Raw genomic sequence first — 27190 nt, forward strand, 5'->3', positions numbered from 1 at the left:
AGATTCTGGTTAGGGTGTTTAATCTAATCTTTAGAGTATTGTTAAAGTCCAGAGGAGCTTATGGGTGATAATTGTTAGTATTTTGGACTAAACGTAGCTTTTAGAGGATATGTCCCAGGTTGTTTCTTAGAGTGATGGCCTAGTGGTTAGAACAGGAGGTTTGCATTCCAGAGGGGACACAAGGGGCCTGGTTCAAATCCCACAGATTGCCACTCTGGGTCCCTGAGCAAGACCCTTAGCCCCAGAATGCTCCCTGGGCACTGCACAATGGCAGCCCACTGGTCCCTATAAGGAATGGGTTAAATAATGACCGAGGATGATTTCTTCATTTTCTCACATGGCATCTCCTGGTAGAAAGTGCGTGCAGAGGTGTAATGTCAGTTGAAATGGAAAGGTTGAAGAATCCCATTTGTCTGAGGCAAACAAAAAAAAAACTAATTCTTATTGCAAATAAACAGCCTAATGCCACAGAAATCTTGGGAGAAATAAAGGTTTAAGACTTTTTTTTTTTTTTTTTATAAAATGTGCTGCGGATGAGAACAGAAGTGAGGGCAAATAAAAATAGTAGAAAGGAGCATGAGCGGGTTGGTAATGCAGGTTTGTTTTATGCAGGGTCGTAATCTGAACAGATACAAGCTCCGCTGACTCACGTGGCCCTTAGCCCGACATTTAAAGCATTATATAAACTGGGGATTAATATAACTGCACAGCTCCAGAGAGGCTGAGTGATTTGCTGAAGTGGGATGAGAAAAGACTCTTATCTCACATGTTTTTCACTCTGTGGGAGTGTTGCTGTGTCGGATTCCATCACTGCTGTTTATCTGAAAACTAAACTGATGGTCGAATCTTTGCGAAGATTTTTCATCAGCATAAGTAGTCCTACTCCAGTTGAAGTCCCGAATCCCTCAAATTTCAAGACAATTTTTGAAGAAAAGTTTAAAAATGAAGCACCAGCGCCACCAAGCGGTGATTAAAAAAGAAGGTAGTTTATAGCATTTCACTGTAGAAGCAGTCCTCCAAAACTGACTGGAGTATATTTTTTGTTTATTTTTGAATATCAGATGCAAATATATGAAACATGTTAGCGGATAAATATTTACAGTAAAGGTTGCATAACACACAAACGCTGGAAATGCAAAAACATTTAGCAAAAATTAGAGGACAGGACTATACAACAGACTCGCATTCTATGTGGAGGGACCCTGAAAAAAGAGGCGAATGATTGTCAACCAAAGTGAGGGGGAAAAAATAAAACAAAAACAAGACAAAAAGTTCATTTAATGGTGCATCATTAGGGTGAAAGATGCTGGTGCAGTGGTTTGCTGAAAAAACTTGCCTCACATGGACCGTGAGGTGACATCAGCACATCCAGGAGGATGTCGGGAACCTGCATCAGCTCTGCACAAACTGTGCTGTACATCCAGCTGCCTTCACACCTCCTCCAAATGCATCCTGACACATGAAAGACTGAATATGTACAAACTCCAGAAACTCCCACAACTATTACCTTCAACTCTGTAAAATGTAATATATGACTCCTTATATAAATGTACATCTTAAATAATAAGTGTAAGGTGTTGTATGAGTTATTACCAGGAACCCTGAGGAAATGTGAAGATCTTACTGTTGCTGTCCTGACTCAAACAGAGGCATTCTTGAGTATATATATAAAACAACAGCCACAATGACCAGAAGACCTACCCACCCACCACAAGTAAAACTTCACAAGCCCACAGTCACCGAGAGTCATACTATAAGGCTACCATCACACCAATTTACATCTCCAAATCACATGGCGTGCTAGCTTAGGATACACAGACTGAAGCGATCAAGCTTTTGAGTCACTATATCTTTAAAGTTACACAATAGTGCTGATTAAGTGTGTTGCTGTGCAAGGTAACTACTTTACATGAGGTGGTGGTGAAGAAAAATAGGAACCGAACACGTTTCACAGTAGTACACTGTATATTTTTTGTTTGCTTTTTGTCACTTTTGTTAAATACACACACAGAACAAGACAAATGGCTTCTAAAATGAGGAAAATCTTGCTGGTGCAATCAGTCAAAGAAGGAAAATCAAAAACAAGGAAGCTGTTCCACGCGCTGAGGAATTCATTGTTTTACTCATCAACCAGCAGTGGCTTTCAGGCTATGTGAGACCTTTAGTACAACAAAAAGGAGCCACCATCAAGAGTTCAATTAAAGGGAGATCGCCACACTTTTACCCCCCCTACCAGGAAATAATAAGCCTTCAGTGGAGTTTGCTACTCGGTGGGTTATCTCATAAGTAATAGAAGCTTACAGTGTCCAGAATACAGACCCTGCCCATCTATACCATTTACTCAAAACACTACACCCATTTATAATTATCCCACTGCTTTTAAAATAAAAAGTAAAGCTTGTTCCAACTCAAAAAGACAAAAATAAAAAAAAAATAACCTAAACAATATAAAGTAATACCTACGATAAGCCTATAACTCTGCAGGCATTCGCAAATGAATTTCAACAAGGGATCCTTTCTCAGAGGAGCTTCTTTGTGAAGACGATCTGATCGGCTCTTCTCTCTACTACAAGCTGTCGTTCAACCAACCGTGCAGGACTTGTATGCTATGCAAAGTTGGAGGGTCCGAGGTGGGTTGCAGGACTGCCGAGGCCGTCCAGAGGAGCACTGGGATAAAACCTTAATGCTTACGATAAACAGGCCGAGAGGCCAGGGACACAGGACAGGGGCCAGAGCAAAGGGTTCTGGACATTCAAAGAGCTCCAGGTAACTTCATCCTTGACGAGGAGAGTGTATGGTATCAAAAGTAGATCTGCTTGGCATGTGACGGGTTCTGCTCCATGGGGCAGTAAGGGCATTTCAACCTGCAGAGGAGGGGAACCAGAAGAGAATGTTTAATTACTGCTCGGTGGTGACCTTCACACCATCTTTTCAAGCAAGTTAGAATGCCCTGCAAAAATACTCACGCCCTGAAGGACTCTCACACATTTTGTCACATTACAACCTCAAAATTCATTGTATTTTATTGAGATCGTAAGTAATAAACCAACAAGTTGTGCATAATTGTGAGGTAGAAGGAAAAAGTTTGATGTTTTTCTATTTTTTTTTTTTTACAAATCTGAAAAAGGGGTTTCATTAACTCTGATGCCCCTTAATAAAATCCATTGCAACAAACTGTCTCAGTAGTCCCTTAGAAAGTGAACAGTGTCCACCTGCCTGTAATTTAATCCGAATACAAATCAAGCTGTTCTGTGAAGCCCTCTGAGGTTTTGTTAGATAACATTAATGAACAAACAGCATCATGAAGACCAAGATACACAGCAGACAGGTCAGGGAGAACCTTGTTCAGAAGTTTAAAGCAGGGTTAGGTTATAAAAAAAAGTTCTCAAACTTTGAACATTCACCAAAGCCTTGTTCAATGAAACATCTGCAGACATGGATCATCCACCTTAAAAAATGGCCGAGTGAGCAATGGGGGCATTAATCAGAGAACCATCCAAGAGGTCCATAGTAACCACTGAAGGAGCAGAGCAGCTCAAGTAGGATTAACTCCAAAAAAACTGACTTTATGGACGAGTGGCAAGAGGAAAGTTATTGTTGAGAAAAAGCCATAGGAGAGTACCAGTTGCCTGTTTTCAAACCGCCATACAGAAGACTTGGGCAGAAGGTGCTCTGGACAAATGAGAGCAAAACTGAACTTATTGGCCTATGGGAAAAAAAAAACTATGTGAGGTAGAAAGTAACATCAGCCTGAACAAGCTGTCACCAAGGAGAAACATGGGGGAGGCTGCATCATGCAACAAGAGGATTTTCATTAGAAGCTGTAAATCTAGCAAATAGTGGTTCTACGATGTACTCACTGAGGAGAGAATAGTACAAATCCATGCAACACTTCTCTTGCTTTTATTTAAAAAATAAAAACTTTTTCTTCTAATTATGCACAAATAATTATTTTGAAAGGCCTTTTCAACTTACTTCCCAGCATTGGTGAGTTTGTTGAGTGCATCTCTGGAGATGACATGGCCACAGATGAGCTTCATGGGAGGATTGCTCTCGGAGGTCTGCTGCCGAAGAATCGGGCAGGCGAACACAGAGTGGTACCAGCACTTCTTCCCCAGGTCAATCTCGATCTCCACGTGCAGACAAAGAGAGAAATAACTAAACGTTCACGCAGAATGAAGAGGGGGTGATAAACTAAAATTAAAAGAAGGGCTTACAGGGAGCTCATCTTTGTGCGTCCACACTCCACTGCATTGTCTCTGTTCGATCACCTGTTTGATGTTCATCAGCACCGGTAGGGCCATGCATCCTGATGCAAAACTAAAATGAAAAATATTGATAAAATCTTGAATATACAAACTTGAATGACACAATATAGTTAAACACACACACACAAAAAAAAAAAACTAAGAACACACTGCCTTTACTGTCACCCTATTAAAATGTTATTGCTGCAAGAAGGACGCAGCTAAGATTTCAATGCTGCAGTACTTCAAATTTACTAAAAGGAAAAAAAAGAGATCTAGGTGTGCTAGGATGGCCACTAACCTGACACTTAGTGGAGACTCTACAGAGAGGCCCAGCAGAGCACAGGCATCCCTGGTGAAGATGTTACAGATCTCGGCCCACTGATTGGTCTCCAACAGACTGCGATACGGAGAGTTTTCAATACCATGACGTAGATAGACCAGGCTGCCCATCAAGATCTGGATATCTGCAATTAAGTTGAGGATAATAGCCAAAAAGAGGAATTTATATATTAATTTTACTAAAAAAATATAATTACACCAAAAATCCAATTGAGTATAGGAAAAACAACTAAACTACTTTGGAAACTGTGTCATCTACAGGTTCATGTTGATTTTATAGAACCCATAACAGAAAACATGTTTATGTTTCTGTTTATGGCTTCAAAGCCACTTTCAGTTGTTTAAATAAAAGGTAAAACAACATCTTGCAAAAGCTAATACTGCGTATTTTCTTCCAGCGGCTGTACCACAGACCTCTCTGGTGTTGGGATGCGAACGGTTGGAAGTGCCTGGCATACTGCAGGGCCTCCATCTGGTTGCCGATTCCTCCACTAAGCAAACTTATGAAGTACAAACGGTGCAACTTGAACTCTAAACTGCTGTTCAGTTCCAGAAGACGCTGGCGATTTGAAACGGCCCACCTAGAGGAACACACACAGCATAGTTAAGTAAGGTACGTAACGGGGAATGATGGGAACCTGTGTATCTGAGTGGAGTTTCCATACTCTAACGCCGGCCTAAGGTCCTGCATCCTCAGAGCTTCAAGGATCCTGTTTAACTCCAGAAAAGGCTGCTTCATACTCATGTCGATAACTACACCGGACTCCTGAAAAACACACAAGTTATTACAAAAACTCTCATTAACTAAACACAATAAACTTATGAACTTTTTTTTTAACTTTAGATTATTTTTAGTCAAAATGACCTTTATTCTATTGCAGTTATTTCATAATGCAAACAACTGACACAAATCATTCATATTCATGCAGCATCCTTAAGGTGGCTGTAATGTTCACTGCATTTCTTCTATGTTTTTTTAATTCATAAGAACAAAGTATTTTCTAATTTAGTTTTTACCTCAACGATGATGCTTTTTTTGTAAAATTGGACTAATGCAGACACAGCTGTAAATAAACAGAGTTTAAACAAATAATAGAATAGAACATATTTCCTTAAAATCAATTATTTGTAACCTATTTATTATAATTAAATTATTAAAAAGTAACAACTTCATTTAATATTGACCAGTAGCAACCGTCTTTCTTGGATATTTGGTAATTATCAGTAATACCCATTTGTTTCCCGTTATAACAAACGTAAGAAACAACATTAACAATCTCTCTTTCTTCCCCAGCTTCAGGTTCATCACATTCCCATAAGCAAACTATTCTGTACTCGTGTACTTATTTATGCATATAGGTTCATTTCTCTTGGCTAAGTTTTTTTCTTTTTTATGAATTATGGAGATAAATGTTCTTAAAAATTCTGAATTAAACTTTATTTATCGCAAACTTTATATTACAGTGTACTTGTTTATGATTCTGATTGCTGTTCAGGCCAGTCGACTCTTATGAAAGGCTAAAGACAAAGTAATGTGACCTTTTGCTGGTAAATAATATTTACTGGCAGTCAAACAACCAGACTTTCTACAGTGAACTATGAGCAAATTATAGAAAATTACAATAAATCATTGGTTGTGAAAGCGGTTACAAAACGCCCCTCTGGTGGGTACAAATAGACAGATGGTTGGTTCGAAGCGGCTCGGTAGGAGAAGTTTACATTTTGAATAACCAATAATGAAAATGTATGAAATGGGAAAAGAGTGAAATGACCGGGACCCCCCTTTAGAAAACAAAGCAAAAACATAAAGAAGCCAAACAAAAACACACACGCTGTCGGCAGTGGTGTGGCACTGTGTAACTTACACAGTGCCACACCACTGTGTAACTGTTTGTTATACAGTGTACCAGTTTAAACTATAGTAGTCTGTAGATGGTTATCTACCAACGTTTTTAACTAAACATGTGAATTTTACCCTCGATTTATAAAATTTTTTTTATTAAAAGGAAATTAAAGATTGTCTCCAGATTTAAGGGCAGCTCACTGCAGCATTTTTTGATTTATCCTCACATGTGACCTGACCTGGATATAAAGTATCCTGAGCTGAAAATAACGTAATGCGACAACAGTGCCACTACCGGCGTCTTTCTTTAAAGAAATCCATTGGCCTTCCTAAATCTATCTTTATTTTCAACAATAAATCAAGTGATTTTTAACAAAATTAGGAGAAAACCAGCAGATTGGAAAACTATATTTTCTCTTAACTATATTTTCTCTTAATTAAATCATTTGATAAAAGAAACATCTCAAAGACCTTCAAGCAACAACAGAGGCAATGTTTTGCAAATTTTCAATTACCTGGCAAAGGTCCTCTGCAACACTGAGCATTCCTTGCCGGTACAAGTGCTCCACAATGGACTCACTCAAGTATTTCTGTCTTTCTGCAGTATCCCACACTGTCTCTGCCACCACTGCGCTGATCTCAGCATCAAAATTCTACAGAAGCATTGAGAAAAATTGAAACAAATGTATGCCAACCCATTATTCTTAGAAAATACTGTTTTCTTTCCTTACCCTGTCGATGGCTTTGCCAACTTTTGACACGCTGCCATGAATGTCTTTATGTCGGGATGCCAGCATCTGCACTGTTTCTTTGATATTCTTACAACACTGGGTCATATTCTGGGAGAGGACTGATAAGTCTGCATCCTGTACTCCTGCTGGACAGAAAAAGAAAACAGATCAGAGTGCAGGTTTATATCATACATGATGAGTAAGGATAAATCAGAACTGAATTTCCTGTTTAACCTATAGATTCTCAGAAATGTTTTTTTCCTCACCAAAAGCAACTAGTTGTGCACGTATCTCACAGACACTGCGTAGGAGTTCATCTAGCCTCTCCTCAGACTGGTGGCCATACATTACAAAACGATGGAGCACTTTCTCCAGCTCCCGCTCCACACATGCACACTGTTCCATGCTTGAGGCGGGAACACACACACACACACACACACGATGGAAAAAAACCTGGATTTAAGAGGAACAGAATCACAAATAATTAATCCAAAGTCTGTGTGTTTGGAGTATGTTTTAATTTCAGTGCAAGAGTTACAATTCTACCTGAAAAATCAAAAGATTAGATATAGAACTATGGTACTGCTTTCCTTTTAGGGCTGCAACTAACGATTATTTTGCTAATAAATTCATCTTTTGACTATTTTTTTGATTAATTAATTAACCGGATAGCAAAAGATGCTTAATAGGAGATTTTTTACAGAATTTGAACCAGGTAGGGTAAAACTATGCTATTTAAGGAGTTCTGGATAGAGCATATTTACAGACAAGGTTTTCCATCTTAAATGCAAAATGTTTATATTTTTTGTACAATTCTGGCTTATTTACTGCTCTGACAGGTTTGTTCTCTCAGAAAAAAAATGTAATAAATAATAATAAAAAGTAATGAATTCTAAGAAAAAAGACAATTATTATTCAGTGGTCATAACTGATGACAAGCTAAACAGTCAACGGAAAGGTTTTCTGTGATACCAAGTCTTTGTAAACAAGATCAAGGAATTTGCATACAGAGGTTAGAGCTGCACAAGGGAATCTTCTGGTGACCAGAATCCGACAATTTTACACTTGACCAGCCATGATCGGTTATCAGCCTGTCGCAAACTGAAAAGCTGATCCTTTTTTCAATCAGTGAACGCACCATAAAACGAGAGTTGACATTTTACACTTGGATTTTGTAGTTGTTAATTATAAAGAAACCCCAAACTTAGCTTATTTTTAGTATTAGAAAGGTTTTTGATAATGAAAATGTCAGATGAAGAGTTAAATAGTTTTCCTTAAACAGGAAATTAAAGCAAACCGAGTTTTCTATGCAGACATGTTGGCTTTTCCTTTAGACCGCTACTTTTGAACAAGGAGTTAAATGACAATAAGAAAACAGCAATCAGAATATATTACAGCAGATCTGCTCTGTTTCCTACTTTTGAATAGTTAAATATATGTGTCATGCTGGATTAGGAAATGTTGGAAGTCTCACAGTTGAACATGTGCAAATACACTTAAGCAATATGCTGGAGGACTTGACTATATTTGTAGACTTCCAGTGGTGCAGGGAAGGACAGCTCTGGAACATTGTCCTGTTTTTCACTAAATGTTTTATCATGAAGAAAGTTACATATATATATATATATATATATATATATATTGGTCGGTTGTTTTTGTTTTTATCGCCGGGGCCGCCCAACTTAAAAGTATGACCTAGTGTAGTACTGCTGATAGCAAACAAGGCCCGAACAATCCTAAAAGGAGCCAGAGCATTCCGCGGCCTTCTGTTTACTAACGAAACAAACACATAAAAGCAGAGAAATTAAATCAGCGGATAAGAAGTTACCCGTGGTTTACCATCTATGTTGGGATTTTTATTCTAACGACTGATATAGTGTATATGTAGAAATGTGTTCAATGAAAATTTGCTTGATAGGTGTATATTTGCTGTTGCTCACGGCATAAAAGCAGAGTACAGAAAATGTCCACCTATGGTTAATAGCTAGCCAGCTACAAAACCTCGAACGGACATTTAGCTACATATAGACAAAAATAGCGAATCTCAAATTAAGCCTTAATTATTTAATAATTTGTATTTAAAGTGCCACAACACAGGAAACATGTTTTTCAATTTTGTGGGCCAACTTAGAAAAATAACCAGACGCCGAGCTAACGTAAACAAACGGTAGAACCGCCGCTACTGTTCGGTGTTAGCTTGCTGCCAACTGACAAGGCCCAAACAACCCGGGAACACAATGACAACACGCTGGTCTTCATAGTTTGGCATCGATACAACACTCAAAACGCATATAACAGGTCAAATCAACAGAGAGGACAGGTTTGAGCTAAAAACACTCACCTATCCTGCTAATTAGTTAGCAAGCATTAGCCTTAGCCACTTGTCCGTTATCTTCATCCGCAGTCGTAATGCGGAACTTCCGGCGCCGCATTCTGCGTTAGTTGCAGATTTCATAATAAAGGTCTAATTTTGATCAAAAGCTGTATTAACTGGCAGCTAGGCTTGTTATCAAATCCGTACTATAAACTGTTCTCCCTTAAGCACAAAACAGGATCGCCTGTACTTTTAATTCTGAATTTTGTGTTTTTCGTACCTAGTATCTTTGGAACTTCATAATTTCCAAAAACAGAAAAAGGTTTTATTTTTTTTTTACCTGTATGTGCTTTCTGTTAAATAGAGCAGAGGGTGTGAGAAATGTGTGTCGGTCAAGCTAAAGTCCTTGAGGAGTCCTAATAAGGTAAATAACAAAATATGTCAAAACTAGAACAAATAAAGTTTTAATGCACAGGGGTTTTAAAACATAAATTTTTATAGAGACATTTTGCCCCTTTGATTATAATATGTATTAGACCATAGGGAAAGAATTATGATGATGCCAAAGTGACTGTAAAATATTTTTCCCTTTAAAACGGTAATTGTTGCCCTCTTTTTCTATATAAAACACATTACCAGTATATTTAGTGAAACCTTAAACAAAAACTACTTGGCTCTAATTTGGTTTTTATTAAGGAAATCACATAATGACAACAGGAAACTATTCATGATTAGAAAAAATAACATAAGTTAACATATTAATGCACTTCTTCAGAAATGTATAAAGTTTTGATCAAAACTGCTGATCCCAATGATCACCAAAATGTCAATGTAGCAAACCTCTACTACGGCACAGTAGGGCATTTACTGTTTTTTGTTATATAGGTTTAAAACAGTTATAATATGTGAAAAGTTATCAGAATGCAGTAAAAACTGTTGACTTCTCCATCATGTCATAGAAATATCTATGACAAAATGAACAATGACAGTGGAGTACATGGTGGGCCTTCAGCTAGCAAAACGCTTCATTGTTGAAGATGACTGTATGCTGTTTATCAAATACATTTTGATTTTTGACAGCTTTTACATGATGTAATATTTCACCAGGTTGACATTGACAATATCCAACTAACACACTCTACTGCCATATTCAATTTCCTAAAGAGTCAATTGCCCTGTAATGATGGGGTAGACAGCAGTTTCACTGACATGAGCAAAACATCTAGTATTGTCCTAAAAATGGAATATAAATCATCAAGGTTACTAGTTTTTATTAAAGACCAAAAGGGAGATACAGGTCCTTCTCAAAATATTAGCATATTGTGATCAAGTTCATTATTTTCCATAATGTCATGATGAAAATTTAACATTCATATATTTTAGATTCATTGCACACTAACTGAAATATTTCAGGTCTTTTATTCTCTTAATACGGATGATTTTGGCATACAGCTCATGAAAACCCAAAATTCCTATCTCACAAAATTAGCATATCATTAAAAGGGTCTCTAAACGAGCTATGAACCTAATCATCTGAATCAACGAGTTAACTCTAAACACCTGCAAAAGATTCCTGAGGCCTTTAAAACTCCCAGCCTGGTTCATCACTCAAAACCCCAATCATGGGTAAGACTGCCGACCTAACTGCTGTCCAGAAGGCCACTATTGACACCTCAAGCAAGAGGGTAAGACACAGAAAGAAATTTCTGAACGAATAGGCTGTTCCCAGAGTGCTGTATCAAGGCACCTCAGTGGGAAGTCTGTGGGAAGGAAAAATGTGGCAGAAAACGCTGCACAACGAGAAGAGGTGACCGGACCCTGAGGAAGATTGTGGAGAAGGGCCGATTCCAGACCTTGGGGGACCTGCGGAAGCAGTGGACTGAGTCTGGAGTAGAAACATCCAGAGCCACCGTGCACAGGTGTGTGCAGGAAATGGGCTACAGGTGCCGCATTCCACAGGTCAAGCCACTTTTGAACCAGAAACAGCAGCAGAAGCGCTTGACCTGGGCTACAGAGAAGCAGCACTGGACTGTTGCTCAGTGGTCCAAAGTACTTTTTTCGGATGAAAGCAAATTCTGCATGTCATTCGGAAATCAAGGTGCCAGAGTCTGGAGGAAGACTGGGAAGAAGGAAATGCCAAAATGCCAGAAGTCCAGTGTCAAGTACCCACAGTCAGTGATGGTCTGGGGTGCCGTGTCAGCTGCTGGTGTTGGTCCACTGTGTTTTATCAAGGACAGGGTCAATGCAGCTAGCTATCAGGAGATTTTGGAGCACTTCATGCTTCCATCTGCTGAAAAGCTTTATGGAGATGAAGATTTCATTTTTCAGCACGACCTGGCACCTGCTCACAGTGCCAAAACCACTGGTAAATGGTTTACTGACCATGGTATCACTGTGCTCAATTGGCCTGCCAACTCTCCTGACCTGAACCCCATAGAGAATCTGTGGGATATTGTGAAGAGAACGTTGAGAGACTAAAGACCCAACACTCTGGATGAGCTAAAGGCCGCTATCGAAGCATCCTGGGCCTCCATAAGACCTCAGCAGTGCCACAGGCTGATTGCCTCCATGCCACGCCGCATTGAAGCAGTCATTTCTGCAAAAGGATTCCTGACCAAGTATTGAGTGCATAACTGTACATGATTATTTAAAGGTTGACGTTTTTTGTATTAAAAACACTTTTCTTTTATTGATCGGATGAAATATGCTAATTTTGTGAGATAGGAATGTTGGGTTTTCATGAGCTGTATGCCAAAATCATCCGTATTAAGACAATAAAAGACCTGAAATATTTCAGTTAGTGTGCAATGAATCTAAAATATATGAATGTTAAATTTTCATCATGACATTATGGAAAATAATGAACTTTATCACAATATGCTAATATTTTGAGAAGGACCTGTAAAAAAATATTTTATTTTTAGCCCTAACCTTTTAACATTTTTTGCTTTCACTGAAGTTAGCAGAGTATCATATGGGAGATTTCAAAATAACTGAAGTTTTAAGCAGTTTAAACAAACACAGCTTAAAGCAATCTGCATAATAAATAAATAAAAGTCATTCAAGAAAAGCAACAAAAGGGAAAACAGTGATGATTAAAGCTCCAGCTGATATCAAGAATGCAAGCTGTACAAATGTTTCAGAATAATTTAATAATAATTAAATTAATGGAACAACTAAGTTTAAAAACAATATGTGCTATTTTAAGTTCATATTTTTCCTCGCATGTAAAGAAACTTTAACAAGACAGAATCCTTCCATTGTAACTTATTCCTATAGTACAAGTTAACGTGTCTTAGATGAATGATGAAAATCACAGATTTCATCGTATAGCAAACAGAAGCAATGTAGCAGGCAGTATTTCCAATTTGTTAGGTCCAGACACTGAACATCAATATCTCAGTCATGTCTTTTCTACTGTTGTTATAATTCCAACAGGATATGTTTACATGTGTTTATGGAGATCTTATTTGACCGTCATGTTGAGGAATGTCTTTGTATTTGAGCTTGCGCCAGTGACAAATTACACCATATTACTTAGGTGTTTATCATTCTTTACTCCTGGGTTTTAAACAAGTCTACTGTCTTGGCTTTTACCTCAGAGACTCAAATGGAATTGAATTTCTTTACATCTAAGTTGATAAAATGTTCTTATACAGAGCACACATATCCTAAACAAACAGGGTTGATGTTTTTATGTTCAACAGTTTTATTGTTATAAAACCTCATTTCATGGGCGGTTCTAGACAGGGGCCAACAGGGCCCAGTGCCCCTGTAGAAATAGTCCTGTTATGGCCCCTGTACTGAAGACATAACACTAAATGATTTTCTTATGATGATATGTGCTGGCACAAAAACTGTCTCTTGGACCAATTCCATTTTTTACTGTTGGAAAAATTTATAAAAATTATCATTGTTTAGTTTAAACAATGTTTATGTTTGACTTTCTACTATAGTGAAGATGATTCCTGTGATTGGTTTTAGTGGGGACAAAGGGAGTGGAAACTTAAGGAATGTGGCCTGGAGTGGATCACTCTCTGGACATGACATGCTCATACCATATATGGGAATGACTGCTTTTTATGTTTTAATCTCCGTAAGAATTTGCTGAACCGATTCCCGCTTTTTGCTTGTAAGAATGTGAGTTGTAAATAAAAGGCTGGTGCAAGGATTTATTCTGTGTGAGAAGGAAGTCACTGTGCGGCAGAGGACTATCTCATACTTGCAAGTCAAACTTACTTGGTTAATCTGTCCCTTATTCATACACTTGTCTGTGTTTATCAGCTTTCTAACTCTAACATTTACCTTTACATATTTATTTTAACAATGAATTAAAAATGAAGGTGTTGCTCAGCCGTATTGAGATAGGATCACTGTTTTCATCTGCTAGTTCAGGGGACTGCAACCTGCAGCTCCAGAGTCGCAAGTGGCTCTGTGGCTCACCTAATATATGAAATAATAAAATATTGCCATGTTTTTTTGTTTCATTCTTCTGCTCTGTGCCCCTTTGAAAAAATATCGGCCCCGCCTGGGCCCCCCTGATAAATTTGGTCTAGAACCAGATCTAGAACAAATACATGAGGCAGATAGCCACTGCCTCATGTATTGGGCATGTAGATTTCAGTCCTGTTTTTCACACCTTGATTGTCAGTTTTGTATTAAAATAAACATGAAGCAAAATATTATTTTAAGAATGAAATTTTACAAAATTGTGTTTATCTCGACTTTTATGTAAGACCTGGTTAGATCTTCTCAATGTTCTATTGTGTTAAAATAAGAATGTGAAGTTTCAACCAGAAACCAACACTGTACAGCAGTGAGAATTCAACCTTCAACCTAATTACTCGATCGATCTTCTAGGAAAATATAAAATACATCATACATTTTATATCACATTTGGTAACTATGAACACCAGCAAAAGTCAAAACGTAGACCTCCACAGTTATTAGAGGACAATTTAGCAGGTCTACATGGACAGTTTATATTAAGCATACATTTTGAAGGTCATCATGGACAGTAAAAATAGCATGTTCATTTCCCAGTTAGATATAATAAACTGGAGCCTTTTGTTCAAAGAGATTTTCCACTAGCTGCTAATCAATGACTTAATAACCTGAGAATAATTGGTAATGACATGAGGTATTATATTAGGAATAGGGGGCTTATTTAACCACCCCCGTCATACATGTCTAGACTCTCTCAGCATAGCTGATCAGGCCTTGCTATTGTAGCACTGCTGGATAGGTACAGTAAAATTATATCATGAGCTGTTTTGGGTGGGGTTGCTTCATTAGATCATGATTTTACACTGGAAATTTATTGAATTATGTAGTTTGGAAAATTACAATTTGCATACGTTGTAGCATAAAAAGTGGCTTAAAATATATCAGTTCACCTTACCATGCAAGTGTTGCCAGCTAAGCAGTGAGTGTTTCATGTCGGATGGTGTGTGTCAACCTTTGACCCCCCTCCAAAGCCACTCGTCAGCAGGTGCTCATATATGAGTATACACAATATTAGATTTACTGCACCTCAGTGTTAAACACACCATTAAAAGCTGTGGCAAAGAGAACAATGAATGTGCTATTCTTCGAGCACAGTATTTACCCTTTCTTTTCTCACCAGCACACCCAGCCAAAGAACTAAAGCTATGTCTTTCTGGCACTGATAATGTGAGTCTATATATAGAGAAGCAATGTGACTGAGCTGGCTGCAAGTGTCAGATTCCAGACGCGCTCGTTGGTCCTGGCCTGATCAGCATCTGCTGCTAACTATAAACTCACCCACCCCATGAGGTACCCCACCCCAGCTTACACTGGAAAGCCAATGCCCATGCAAACCTTAGTCTGGAGAAGAAAAAAAATTGATTTGAGCTACTCGCTGTGAGCGCTTTCCCTGCTGCCAGCTCAGAGGGGAGGGGCAGAAATGGAGTTGACAGTATTAGTGGATGTAATATGTCTGAGAAGGTTCCTCCTCTTTTCTTTTTCTATTCAAGTCTAATAGATGGCAGTGCCTTCAATATTCTGAAGTTAGCCAGTCAGCCTGACTCTGTTAGCCTGTCATGTAAAGCTGCTTGGTCCTGGAGGCGAACAGGGTCTTTTTACCTTGGTGTTTTTTGCAGACTTGGGAGACAGTTTGATGAATATGGGGCAGATTTTGCACCACTAAAGAACTCAGAGCCATCAGAAAACCTCCATCAGTGACCAAAGGTACAGTACAAGTCATTTAGAGTTTATCCTCTTGAATAGTATGAAGCATGAACACGAAGCATGTGTCTTTCTTTGGTCATCACTACAGGTGAGACTAGGTAAAGGTTCCTCTTTTACATATTTTATTTATATAAAATAACTCTGGATGATTTTATTGGACTAATTCAAATAGCTTTTAAGCAAATGTAGATTTTGTAAATGGCATTAAACTATATATTAAATATTTTTTGGATTAGATGAAGCTGAGTGATATGGCTTTTTAGGAAATAAGGACTTTTTTAGTTTTATTTGATCATTACATTTTAAAGCCAAATTAAACTTAGGTTATGCAAATTATTAACTTAGTTATTTTATCTAATGCAACTTATAGTAGAATGGATGTGCTACACGCCCTCCAGGTGACCATATCTTTTTGCAGGAACCCAGCCAAAAGACCAATAGAGGAGCAGGCAGGACTGGCCACAGTGAACTTTTTGAGCTCCTGGTCCTAGCGATGGACAGTTGGACTCTCCAGGGGGACAGCTACTCCTTCATGCGCAGTGCACCCCGCACATTTTCCCTGTGCCATCGTGAGGGTACCCCTAACCACGTTGAAATCTTTGACATCATCAACATCCCCACTCAGCGGAGCGTAATCTCTGAGACCAACTGCCTGTGTGAAATCTTTGGAGACGACTGTGAGTCAGCATCTCTTTCAAGCAGTCCTGCCACGGGGCCCTTTGTCCCTTCCCAGACAGACGTGGAACAAAGAGCTGCTGCATCACCGCAGGTGGATGATTTGAACGATTCTTCTGGCAGCTATCACACTGCGCCTGGTTCAAGTGAGGGAGAGGAGGGCTTTGATGATTCAAGAGAAAGGTATTACAGCCCTGTCTGGCAAAAAGAGTCTTTAGATGGGAGGCAGTCAGATGAAAAAGGACTAAACTCAGAACATCCACCTGTTTCTGAGGATAGCATTTTAAATTTTGAGACAAAAAGCACAACCCCAGTAGCACTTCAGCATAATACAAGCACCCCATTATCAGTCACCCCATCGTCCCAAGGCTTCAACAGTGGTGAGACGACACCATCTCCTGGATATACCAGCCCCAGTACCTTCAATCCAGAAGGAAGGCTGTCATCTTCTTCTTCAGCTGAAAATAGACTTTCACCTTTATCACCTGGTGTTCAGGAAGTCCACACAGAAACTGAACCCAGAGCAATAACCCCTTCATTCAAAGACAGAAAGAGTGGTCCATCAATTCAGTCTTTGGGTCATTCACTTCCGCAAGATTTGTTTGAGCTGGGAGCCAGCCAGTTAAATCAAAACAGCAGTTCATCTCCCGAGACCCACAGCCTATTTTCTCAGGATTATATAGACATTAAATCTACAAACAACTTTTCATCTTCCATACCCTGTGGTTTATATTCAGAATCTCCCTCAGAAGGACAGCAAGTCTCCCCTGAGCTCAGAAATAGTTCTTCTTCCCCCACCACTCAAACATCATCTCCTTTCTCTGAGTTAAGAGGGAGGGTCTATGTACCTGATCTCTTTAGCAGAGGGTCAACACCTGATATAAAAGATTCTACCCCCACCACTGAACTTTTTTCAGACATTTCTATTGCTGGAAGAGACACCACAACTTCTCCTCAGAGCCAGACCACAGGATTATCAACTGGACCAGACAGATCTGTTTCCACACCTGACCCTCGGTATACACCCCCTTCTCCTGTTATTTTAGCAGCCACATTTCCTGAGTTTGTAGAGGATACAGTTTCAGCTGAAATAAGGACCACAAGAGCCTCTTCTCACTTGGTTAGTCCTGCCTTTCCAGCCAACACTGGGTCAAAAAGTCCATCCCCTGCTCCCTCACCTACAATACAAAACAATTCAACACTTTCTGAGATCAGTAGTCCGGTGCCTTCATCTGTGGTTAGTAATAGTTTATCTCCATCACCTGGAGTGCAGCAGAACAGCTCACCTTTAGAGGAAGGATACACTACACCATCACCTGAGATAAGGATTGTATCCTTCTCTCCAGAGCTCAGTAGGAAAGCGCAACACTCTCAAGTAACTCCATCTCCTGCACTAGAGCAGAACAACTCACCTTTAGAGGAAATATGCACTTCTCCATCACCTGAGATAGCTATTGTTGCATCCTCTTCAATTCTCCTTAGGAAAGAGCAGCCCTTTCAAGCAAATGCAGTATCAGAGTCTCCTCTCTTAGAGTCAAACTTTGGTTCTTCCATACCAAGAAGCTTCACTTCCTCCCCATATATTGCAGGATTCTCCTATTCTGTTGTTCAGCCCGAGGAAAGGACCGGTTCTCCATTTCCTGAACTTTCTCATATCTCCGCAACAGAGTCAAACTTGTTTATTGTGTCCTCTGAGTTTGGTAAAGTCAGTGTAGACACTAGTGTAGGAGAGTCCACTGGTAGCCAAAGAAATTCACCTAATTTCTCAGACATCAAAAGTTCTGCCTCACTGTCTCAGCCCAGAGACCAAACACCTTCTCCTCAGCCAAACTATCTCACGCCTTCACCTGAACCAAGATATCAAACCCAATCACCAGACGAGTTTCAAAGCCCTTCGTCTCAGCCCAAGCATCCATCACCTGAAACTCCATTTCCAGGGCAGAGATACCAGCAATCACCAACAGCACTTTCAACAGAATTTATCCCCCTGCATCTAAAACACGTTAATATAAGAAGTCCATCTGAGTTTCTGACAGATTCTATTACTGCAGGTATCACAGAAATACCATCACCTCCACATCTGGGAGCAGTGACATCTTCATTTGAATTAGAAAGGAGAGAGGAAACAGGAGCTGTTGAATTTAAAAGTAACTCATCAGTGGTGGACGTTTGTACAGGTATATCGGCCTTATCAGATAAAAATTCACACAACTCACAGATACAACACATCACAGAAAGAGAAGAAGCAAAAAAGGAAGAATACTGTCAAGAAAGTTCAAGTGTGGTCATCTCCACTCAAGAAAAACGCAACACTCATACCCCCTTTTCTGAGGAAGAAGAAATCAAGTCTACTTCCTGCGATATTAGAAGCCACACAGCTGTTCACAGAGCTGCATCTAAGGAACCTGTGCAACGACAAGAACCTCTCCATCCTATGGTCCCTTCCCACTCCCTGAATTTTGACCGTGATATTTATCCACCAAATTGTACTTGCACACCTCAGAACTCAAGAAGACAGCTGTTACCCAAAGTTATAAAAGACGACAGAGAGAGGTTTGCAGGGGACATGTCCCGTCATGTAAACAGACGGCGTACTCCTTCTCCACCTCTCACTAGATTTACACCTGTTCACATTATAGCCCCTCAGAAACCACAAAGAAAGTGGCAGAACAGAAGCAAAAGCCCCTCTCAAGTTTTAGCATCCTCACTGAATGGTAACTTAAAGGAAGCAACAACAAATAGGGAAAGCCCCAATGTTGAGCCTGTTTACAATAATAGCCAGGCCTACAGGGTCAGAATTGGAAAGCAATTGGAGATGGACAGGGAAATGCCAGTGGAGCAGGAGAGGGATGTAGGTATGGAGAGCCAAATGGATAGGGAGATAGACAGAGAGAGAAGGAGGGAGGAGCAAGCTCCTGAAAGAGGGGAGGGGTGGCAGGGGGTTGCCAGTTACAGAGGGGAACAGGTTGAGCTGTCATTCAATGCCAGGAATAGAAAAGGACCTGTGAGTCGCAGTGCAGCTCCCACAACCAGAGAGACCCGCCAGGGACTGCCAACGGCACATTCTTATTCAGAGAGTCTCCTTGCGACAAGGCAGCTACACCAACAACAGAGTCTGCTTAAACTTGCAGCACAGCCAGAGCCCAGTGGTTGCACCGGCAGCAGAAGACTTAGACCTCCCACATCCCAGGACAGGAGAAGTGCGCCTCGATGTGTGGCCACAAACAGGTCGTGTCAGAGCTCCAGCTCCAGTATGGGTAGTGAACTTGATGAAGCAGACCACGAGGTGAAGTGGCTTACAGATGTGGCTTTCCGCAGCTTGTCAAGTCCTGAAGTAGATTACCTCGAAATGTACAACTCCAGCCACTGTTCATCTACAAACATTTCTCAACCATCTACCCACGGCAGCCCAGCTGGGGTTAATGCTGCCTGCCTGTCCTACGTTGACTTCAGAGGTTCTGCGTCAAAGCTCAACCTTGATGAACTTTCCTCTCAAAAGCAATATTCTCATAGTTTAAATGGCCTAGATCCGTTTAGAAGATGTGAGTTAGGAAGCTTTGAATGCATAGATGTTGCTGTGGAAAGAGAGGACTGCAGAAACGTGAGAAGAGGAGTGCCCAAAAGACAGATCCAGCTAAAGAGAAGAACTAATACAGAAGGGAAGCAGGATGAGAGCAGTGAAAATAGCAGTCCTGGGCTACCAATGATGCTGGAAAGCCCCTCTCACGAGACTCACCCAAGAGGGACCTTTGTGAGACAACACAGTACACCTGCAGCAATGCAAAAAACTCCCCCTTCTGAGAGCAGCTCTGAGCTCTCTTTGGAAAAGGAAAGACAGTCCAAACTCCAGAAATCTGCTTCTATGGACGAGACATGCTCTAAAACTAAGATTGCTTCATGCCTCATCAAGAGTGTGTTGTCAAAGAAGATGCAAAGTGGTGACAGACAGCCAGATGAGCAAGCAACTGAAGAAGTGAGCCCACCAACAGAGAGTGAGATGGCACCTTCTAAAGAGTCACTGAAATTTGACTCTAGTAATCTGAGTTCAATTCTTCAGTCAGATCAGAGCCTTTCATCTGAGCAACTTTCATTGAGGGGAGAATCAGACATGAAGGATCAAGCCACCCTGTCCAAGGACTATGGAGTGAAATCTAGTTATAGGCCAAGTTCATCCAGCAGTGGCAGAGGTGTTACCTTTTCTCAGACTGACAACGAAGAAACTGATTCCCAAACTAGAAGTACTAAATCGTCAGGTGCAGAGATGAAACCCAAATTCAATGTACCTTTTGAAAGTAAAAGAGGTGGTTTACAGTGCTGGAAAACACATGAAAGGGTGGTAGCTGAATCAGTAAGAGCTCCTGCTTGGGACACAGGAGCTCCCACAGCACATGCTGCCAGCAACATGCAGGCAAGAGTGACAAACAGAGACCAGGAATGTGAAAACAAACAGCAACAAAGACAACTGCTGCAGGAAGACAAGAATGACTACACATCTAAAACACAGGAGATCACTCTCAAAGCTGTGGAAAAGAAGAAGGCCTCACTAAATGTCTGTCTCACACCAGAGACAGAAAGCAAATCCTTTCCATCAGTTGCATCTGCCAGAGAGCAGGAAGAAAAGACTGAGACCAAAGCGGAAGACAAAATACAGGATGAAGGGCAAGAGGATGACAAAGTTAAGGTTCCCATTCACAAAGTTAGAGATGTAAGGCGGCTTGTAAAAAATACGTATAACCTGTCCTTCAAGGCAGTTAGTCCTGTTAACCAACCAGTTGTCAATGAAGAAAACTGCAATGAGGAAACAAGGCAGGAGGCGTCAGTAGAGGAGGAAAGAAATGTATCACAGGAGGTAAGCAGAAAAGAGATGAGAGAGGAAAGGGAAGAACTCAGGATGGAGAAAACACATGAAGATAAAGAGGAGGCAAAAGATTCAAAGACTCCAATATTACTTCATTCAGCGCAGAACAAAATAAATTCTCCGTCTGGTCCACAACCAATGCAAATCGAATACAAGGCTGTCTGCTGGAAAGATGACAAACATAAAATGTCAAGCAACAAGAAAGACTTGGGTGATAAACCCAGAGGCTCCTCAGCGTCTTCCCCAGATGCAAACTCAATAGCAAGCACACTGAAACACACAATGGAAGAGAAGATGGCCCAAAAGCTAGATGAATGTGATATCAGCATCTCAGCAGAAAAGGAAGAGACTGTCACAGAAATCCTTAAAGTGCCAAAGAGTGAGGACATACCCAACATGCTTGGATGCCTCCCTAAACTGCCAAGTAAGGAGAGAGAAGTGTCCACTGCTGTAGTTTTAATAAGAGAGAGGTCAAATAAATCCAACATGTCTGCATCTTTAACCCATGAGGAGACTTCTGCTCAAATCAAAGCTCCTGCTTCTCTCTCACCGGGGCCCTCTGTCTCTGGCGGTGCATCTGGTGGAAGTGGTGGCCACTCAGTTTCAATGCTTTTAAAGGAGAAAGGTTATCAAGCTGACATTGGAGCAGTGGTGGGCGACAGTCAGAACTCCGCTGGGGCTAACGCAGTTCCCTGTAAGCATGTGAACTCTCTGGAGATCCCTCTTCAGACCATCCCTCTTTCAGAAAGGGGTTTTCCTGAATCTCAAAGAGTGAGAACATTCTCCTCCTCATCTGCCACCTCTGGCACCTCAGCAATGACAGAAAGTGTAGACATTCTTAAAAAGCCCATAGAAAAGGAGGGAGTTAGCATTAAGCCTCCAAAAAAAGAAACTGAAACAACAAAAAGAGACACTCAGGAGCAAGCACCAGTACCCACCAAACAAAAAGACACCATAGGAGATTTTGAAGCAGTCAAAAGACTAGATCCCACTTTCCCCCCAAGGTCCCCTGCTGCACGGAGATTCAAACCACAGCCAGGTGAGACCAGGTCACCATCAAAAGAAACTGAGAAAAAAGAAATCCCCACACCATCTTTGGGAAACCATAGACCTCAAATGATTGAAGTGAAATCTATAGCTAAAAACGCTCAAAAACCAGTGGTGCCTCCAAAACCAAGCTGCAAATTTAAGCCTGGAGATTTAGGAAACGTGGTAAATGAAGCACAGAGAACCGCAGCAACCTCATCTGCTGGAAAACAACGAACTGAGGAGAGACCTCAGACAATTATTGTGAGCTCGCCTACAGTCTACAGGAAGATTTCCAGTGAGTCTGTTTCAGCATCAAGAAAACTTGCTGTATCTGCTGTGTCAAGCCTTAAACCACCACCCCACAGAACAGCAGCCACTGTCTCCAGTCTCTCTAACATTTCAACAGCATCTTCAGACACAGAGGCAGTTACTGAGAGAGGTCAGCACCAACAATCTGCATCTCCTCAAAGCTCCATGCATGCACACAAACCTGGATCCCTAACTACAACATCAGACACTGGTTTAGGTGTAGCCCCGCGACTTGTTCCAAAACCAAATCCAAACCAAAACACTGGATCTACCCTACCTGAAGCCGACCAGTCGACTTCAGTAGATCCAGACGGTCAACTGCAGTATTCCAGGGTGACATGTGTTCATGAGCAAACTATGCCTGTAACTTCTAACAATGTAAAACAACTGCCTTCTGTTTCCACAACACAAAGGAACATTCGTCAACCATACAGTAAAACAGTCTCAAGTGAGCATGTTCAGAGGATCGATGAGCAACATTTTTATGCCTCAGATGACCCACCAAGCTATGATGAAAGAGAGAGCTTTAGTCCACTCTTGCTCCCCGATTTGACTTCAGTCAGGTTAAATCAGTATCAACCTTCATCCCATCCTCCCTGTTCCTGTACAACTGGCTACCCCTCTCACTATGGTCCTACCTCTTCTCACCATCACTGCAGCCCCCATAACCTCACTCCACCTGGCCCGCCACACTCCCCAGGCCCGGCATTACCTTACCAAGTGGCTCAGCCCCCTCTCCAACCCCACCACTTTAGACCTGAACCTCAGCCAATGGGTTACCAACCAAGATCTCCCAAATCAACCCCTCTTGGCACAAACCAACCATCCTCAATGTACCAGGCTCACCATCACTCTGCTGCCTGCACTTCCCATCCCTCACTCATTCAGGCCTGCTCTGTTGATCGCTCACTGCCACCACAGCAGCATATTGGACCTCGACGGCCGCCTGTCCACAGGTCTCCCCATCAGCAGCCACCAAGCCTAACCGGGGCTCCTTACAGCGATCCAGGACACAATCACTCTCCTGGCCTACCTCCTATGGATCCTCAATACCTATGTGGCCCCCAAAGCATGGGGCCCTCCTATGGTTCAGATTACGGTGCCGATAGCTCTAGTCTATATTCAGAAAGTAGCTATGCACATCCACCACGTAGAGTGCTCCTGGATCCTGAAACAGGAAAGTATTTTTATATTGAGGTGCCTGTGCAGCCTCTTAGGAAAATGTTGTTTGACCCAGAGACTGGCCAGTATGTGGAAGTGCTCATCCCGCAGCAAGCAATGTCACATTCAGGCCTGTATCCTCCCGCTGCAGCCCCGTTCCCACCTCTCCACAACCCCAACATTTATGCCCCAGCTACTCAGTATATGCCCTGTGCTGCTCCTCCTCCATTAGCCCACCCTCAGACTCAGTCTCAACCAGCCCAGTATTCCGAGGCCTCTGCTGCACCTCCAATGCATCCAGGTGGGGTAAGCTACAGGAATGCATCAGGACAGGGATCTAAGACAGAGCCCAAAAACCACCCACCATTGGACCAAAGGTACCTGGAGAATATGTATTATGTCCCAAGTATGATAAATGCAAGCCCAAATACCACCCCACCTGACTATTACCACAGGCATCCTTCTAACTTACCCCCGACTGGGGGGAAAAGGTCCTGAAATAGAGGGAAGAGGCCGCCTTCCTGGAGCCTGTAGAGTTTAAAATACACTGTGTATAAATGTTGTACCTAATGTTAGTTTGATGTTATTTGAGTTTTAACATTACTACAGAAGAAAGCAAATCTTTGGTTGTTGTTTATTTGCTGATGCTGCCATATTTTTTGCTGAGCTGCTTTTACAAAAAGATTTTTAGGTTGGTGGCCTTGAAAATACATTTTGTGGGGATTTTCTATGAGTCGCTCTATAGACTATTATCTAAACTTTTATATGTAAAGTGATGCACTGGAGCATGACATCTGTTGGTTTATTGATTTACTGATGTGTTTTTCCTCTGTTAATGGCCGCAGACACTTGAAAATGCAATATGAAAAGACTTGATATTTATATTAATAATGCATCAACATGGGTTGAGTGAGTTGTTGGGATGTTTTCAACTCAATGCAGCACTTTCAATAAAATTTCAAATTCATGTCAATTTCCTTTCTCTATACTTTTTTCCCTAATTATTTGCACTTATCTACATGAAAAGTGATGTAATAAGCAGCGATAAGAGGATGTGTATGTCTTTTTAAACATTAAAGATAATGGGATTCTCAAGCCCCATCTTAATCACGCCACACGATACAGACAGATAGATAGATAGATAGATAGATAGATAGATAGATAGATAGATAGATAGATAGATAGATAGATAGATAGATAGATAGATAGATAGATAGATAGATAGATAGATAGATAGATAGATAGATAGATAGATAGATAGATAGATAGATAGATAGATAGATAGATAGATAGATAGATAGATAGATAGATAGATAGATAGATAGATAGATAGATAGATAGATAGATAGATAGATAGATAGATAGATAGATAGATAGATAGATAGATAGATAGATAGATAGATAGATAGATAGATAGATAGATAGATAGATAGATAGATAGATAGATAGATAGATAGATAGATAGATAGATAGATAGATAGATAGATAGATAGATATAATGTGCTGATTACCTGTGCTTCGTCCTTTGGGACTGAAAGTGGAAACTTCTCTTCACCAACTTAAAACGTTATTGATTTCTGTTGATATAAAATATATTTCTTTGTAACCTCTAGGGGTCGCTGTGCAACACCAAATTACAGCTCAATGTTACCGTGCTTACAGGAGGGGTAATAATTTCAAGCCACAAGGTAAAATAATGTATTTGTTATTCAAAGTAGACTATCATTTTAAGTTGCGTTTTATTTAAACAGAGTTACGTTTTATTTAAACACAGAAAAATATACATAAATGATGTTCTGCAGAAGCACAATGGGAGTACATTGTGCTTCTGCAGAACATCATTTATGACCACGAGGGGGACCCCCTGACCAGAGCTGGAAAAATATTCACAGAAGGGACTTGCAATTGAAACTTCTTACTTCGTGTAAGGAGAACCAACCACATGAAGACAGTTGTATAACGTCTTTTCTTAAACCTTCTCTCATAAACTATGTCCAGGAGCTCACTTGCTGGTAAAGTTTATGAGCTGGAGGTGGCTTTTGGTGTATTAGTACATATGAGTGCCAGATGGGAGGGAAATAAGCTTAAAAGCATGCACATTCCTATGCGGAAAAGAAATAATATATTAATCTGCTTAATCATTTATGATATATGAACCAGAAAAGTAACACTGAGATGCTTCTATACATGACTCCCCTTATCACTACAAAGCATTTAAATAAACTAAACATTGTGTAAATGTGACAAGCTTTAAAAGTTGCCTGGGAAACTAAGCAGCATGTTATGACTACATAGCAACATTCAAAATATACATTAATCATTTACAGAAAGCAAACAGGGGAACAGACTGTCATCTTCTAACTTGGCAGCGTCGATGAAAGTTTAAGTTTTTGTCATACACCTACATTTTCACAACCTAGAGAATGACTAAATACACACCTTAGGAAAACACATTAATCCGTTTTAAACCTCCCGACACACCTTTTTCAAAATGACTATCAGACAAATCTACATATTTCCATGTGCCTTTGATCTGCCCCATTAGTTTTTATTGTGTGGTATTTCTATGAATCTGCTTAAATCTGGACTGAAACAACCTGCTCTGCAGATAATTCAACAAATGCTTTTTTTCTTGGAACAATCAAAGTTTGTGAACCTAGTAAAAGAACCTAATATTTTCTCAAAATATTTTTAGCAACAGTAATGTTTATTAGATTAGAGTGTTTTTAAGCCTTTCTGTGAAAACTAATCCATAATCTTAAGACTCATCCTCCCCATCACGTTTCATTCCAAAAAATCTCAAACAAGCACACAAAAGGTCACTATGAGATCATCAGTTGGCCAGTGGTCTCTCTCTCCATAGGCGCCTGTTTTTTTTTTTTTACTGTGGTTCTGTGATCTGTTCTTTGTATTGCAAGGTGTCGACCCCAGGAGGTCTGTCAGGCGTGGCACACCCAAGAGTGTGTGGGTGAGTTCGACCCTGGAGCCACGTTTGATGTGGACCAACTGCACAGCTGATTATTTACTGGAAAATGTTCTCTCTGCATTGTCTGCTATCAGGGACATTGAAAAGGAAGAGTGGGTGGCATGGGCCTGGCAGATAAGAGACAAACTTTTAGGTAAAAATGAGCTGTTATATATGCTTCCTTAGATTTTCCAGGGAATTCTCTCTGCTTGTTCTGACTGATATTAGACCTCAATTGTTTATAAAATTAAAGCTGTTGGTCATGATGACTTTATTGCTTCTTTAGAGAGATGTAAATGGGAAAATTTGATTCTCCTATGACTATCAGTGAATGCAGGTGATGTAAAAGGGGAAGAAGTTAGATCATGAGGGCATATCTAACCCCCTAGCCGGACATTAGTGGTCATAACCCCTGTCTGAATGGTCTCCTTCCCTGGGAGTATTCCAAGAAAGTTTGAGTTATCTAAGAACACCAGTAGTTCGATTTCAAACATTCTGAGTGGTTC

The 27190-nt window shown here is 40.5% G+C and overlaps 2 protein-coding genes across 3 annotated transcripts; one reads left to right on the forward strand and one right to left on the reverse strand.

Moving 5' to 3' along the window:
- Nucleotides 1-1027: 1027 nt before the first annotated feature.
- On the reverse strand, nt 1028-9623 carry rmnd5b (required for meiotic nuclear division 5 homolog B). 2 transcript variants are annotated; one of them, XM_047353399.1, is made up of 10 exons: nt 9504-9623; nt 7430-7614; nt 7164-7306; nt 6948-7085; nt 5255-5355; nt 5004-5170; nt 4549-4714; nt 4218-4320; nt 3976-4130; nt 1028-2864 (listed from the first exon to the last, which is right to left on the reverse strand). In XM_047353399.1, exons 2-10 carry the CDS (start codon nt 7566-7568, stop codon nt 2801-2803), a joined length of 1176 nt encoding a protein of 391 aa, XP_047209355.1. In that variant the 5' UTR covers nt 7569-7614; nt 9504-9623; the 3' UTR covers nt 1028-2800. The 2 variants fall into 2 exon arrangements, with proteins under 2 accessions (XP_047209355.1, XP_047209354.1); XM_047353398.1 differs by having other exon boundaries at nt 7164-7309.
- A 5871-nt stretch (nt 9624-15494) lies between these two features.
- si:ch73-43g23.1 lies at nt 15495-24686 on the forward strand. Its single transcript, XM_047352634.1, has 2 exons — nt 15495-15687; nt 16106-24686. Exon 2 carries the CDS (start codon nt 16181-16183, stop codon nt 24215-24217), a length of 8037 nt encoding a protein of 2678 aa, XP_047208590.1. The 5' UTR covers nt 15495-15687; nt 16106-16180; the 3' UTR covers nt 24218-24686.
- Nucleotides 24687-27190: the final 2504 nt, after the last annotated feature.

This window comes from Girardinichthys multiradiatus, chromosome 23 (genome assembly GCF_021462225.1).
Source record: "Girardinichthys multiradiatus isolate DD_20200921_A chromosome 23, DD_fGirMul_XY1, whole genome shotgun sequence".
Lineage (NCBI taxonomy): Eukaryota > Metazoa > Chordata > Actinopteri > Cyprinodontiformes > Goodeidae > Girardinichthys > Girardinichthys multiradiatus.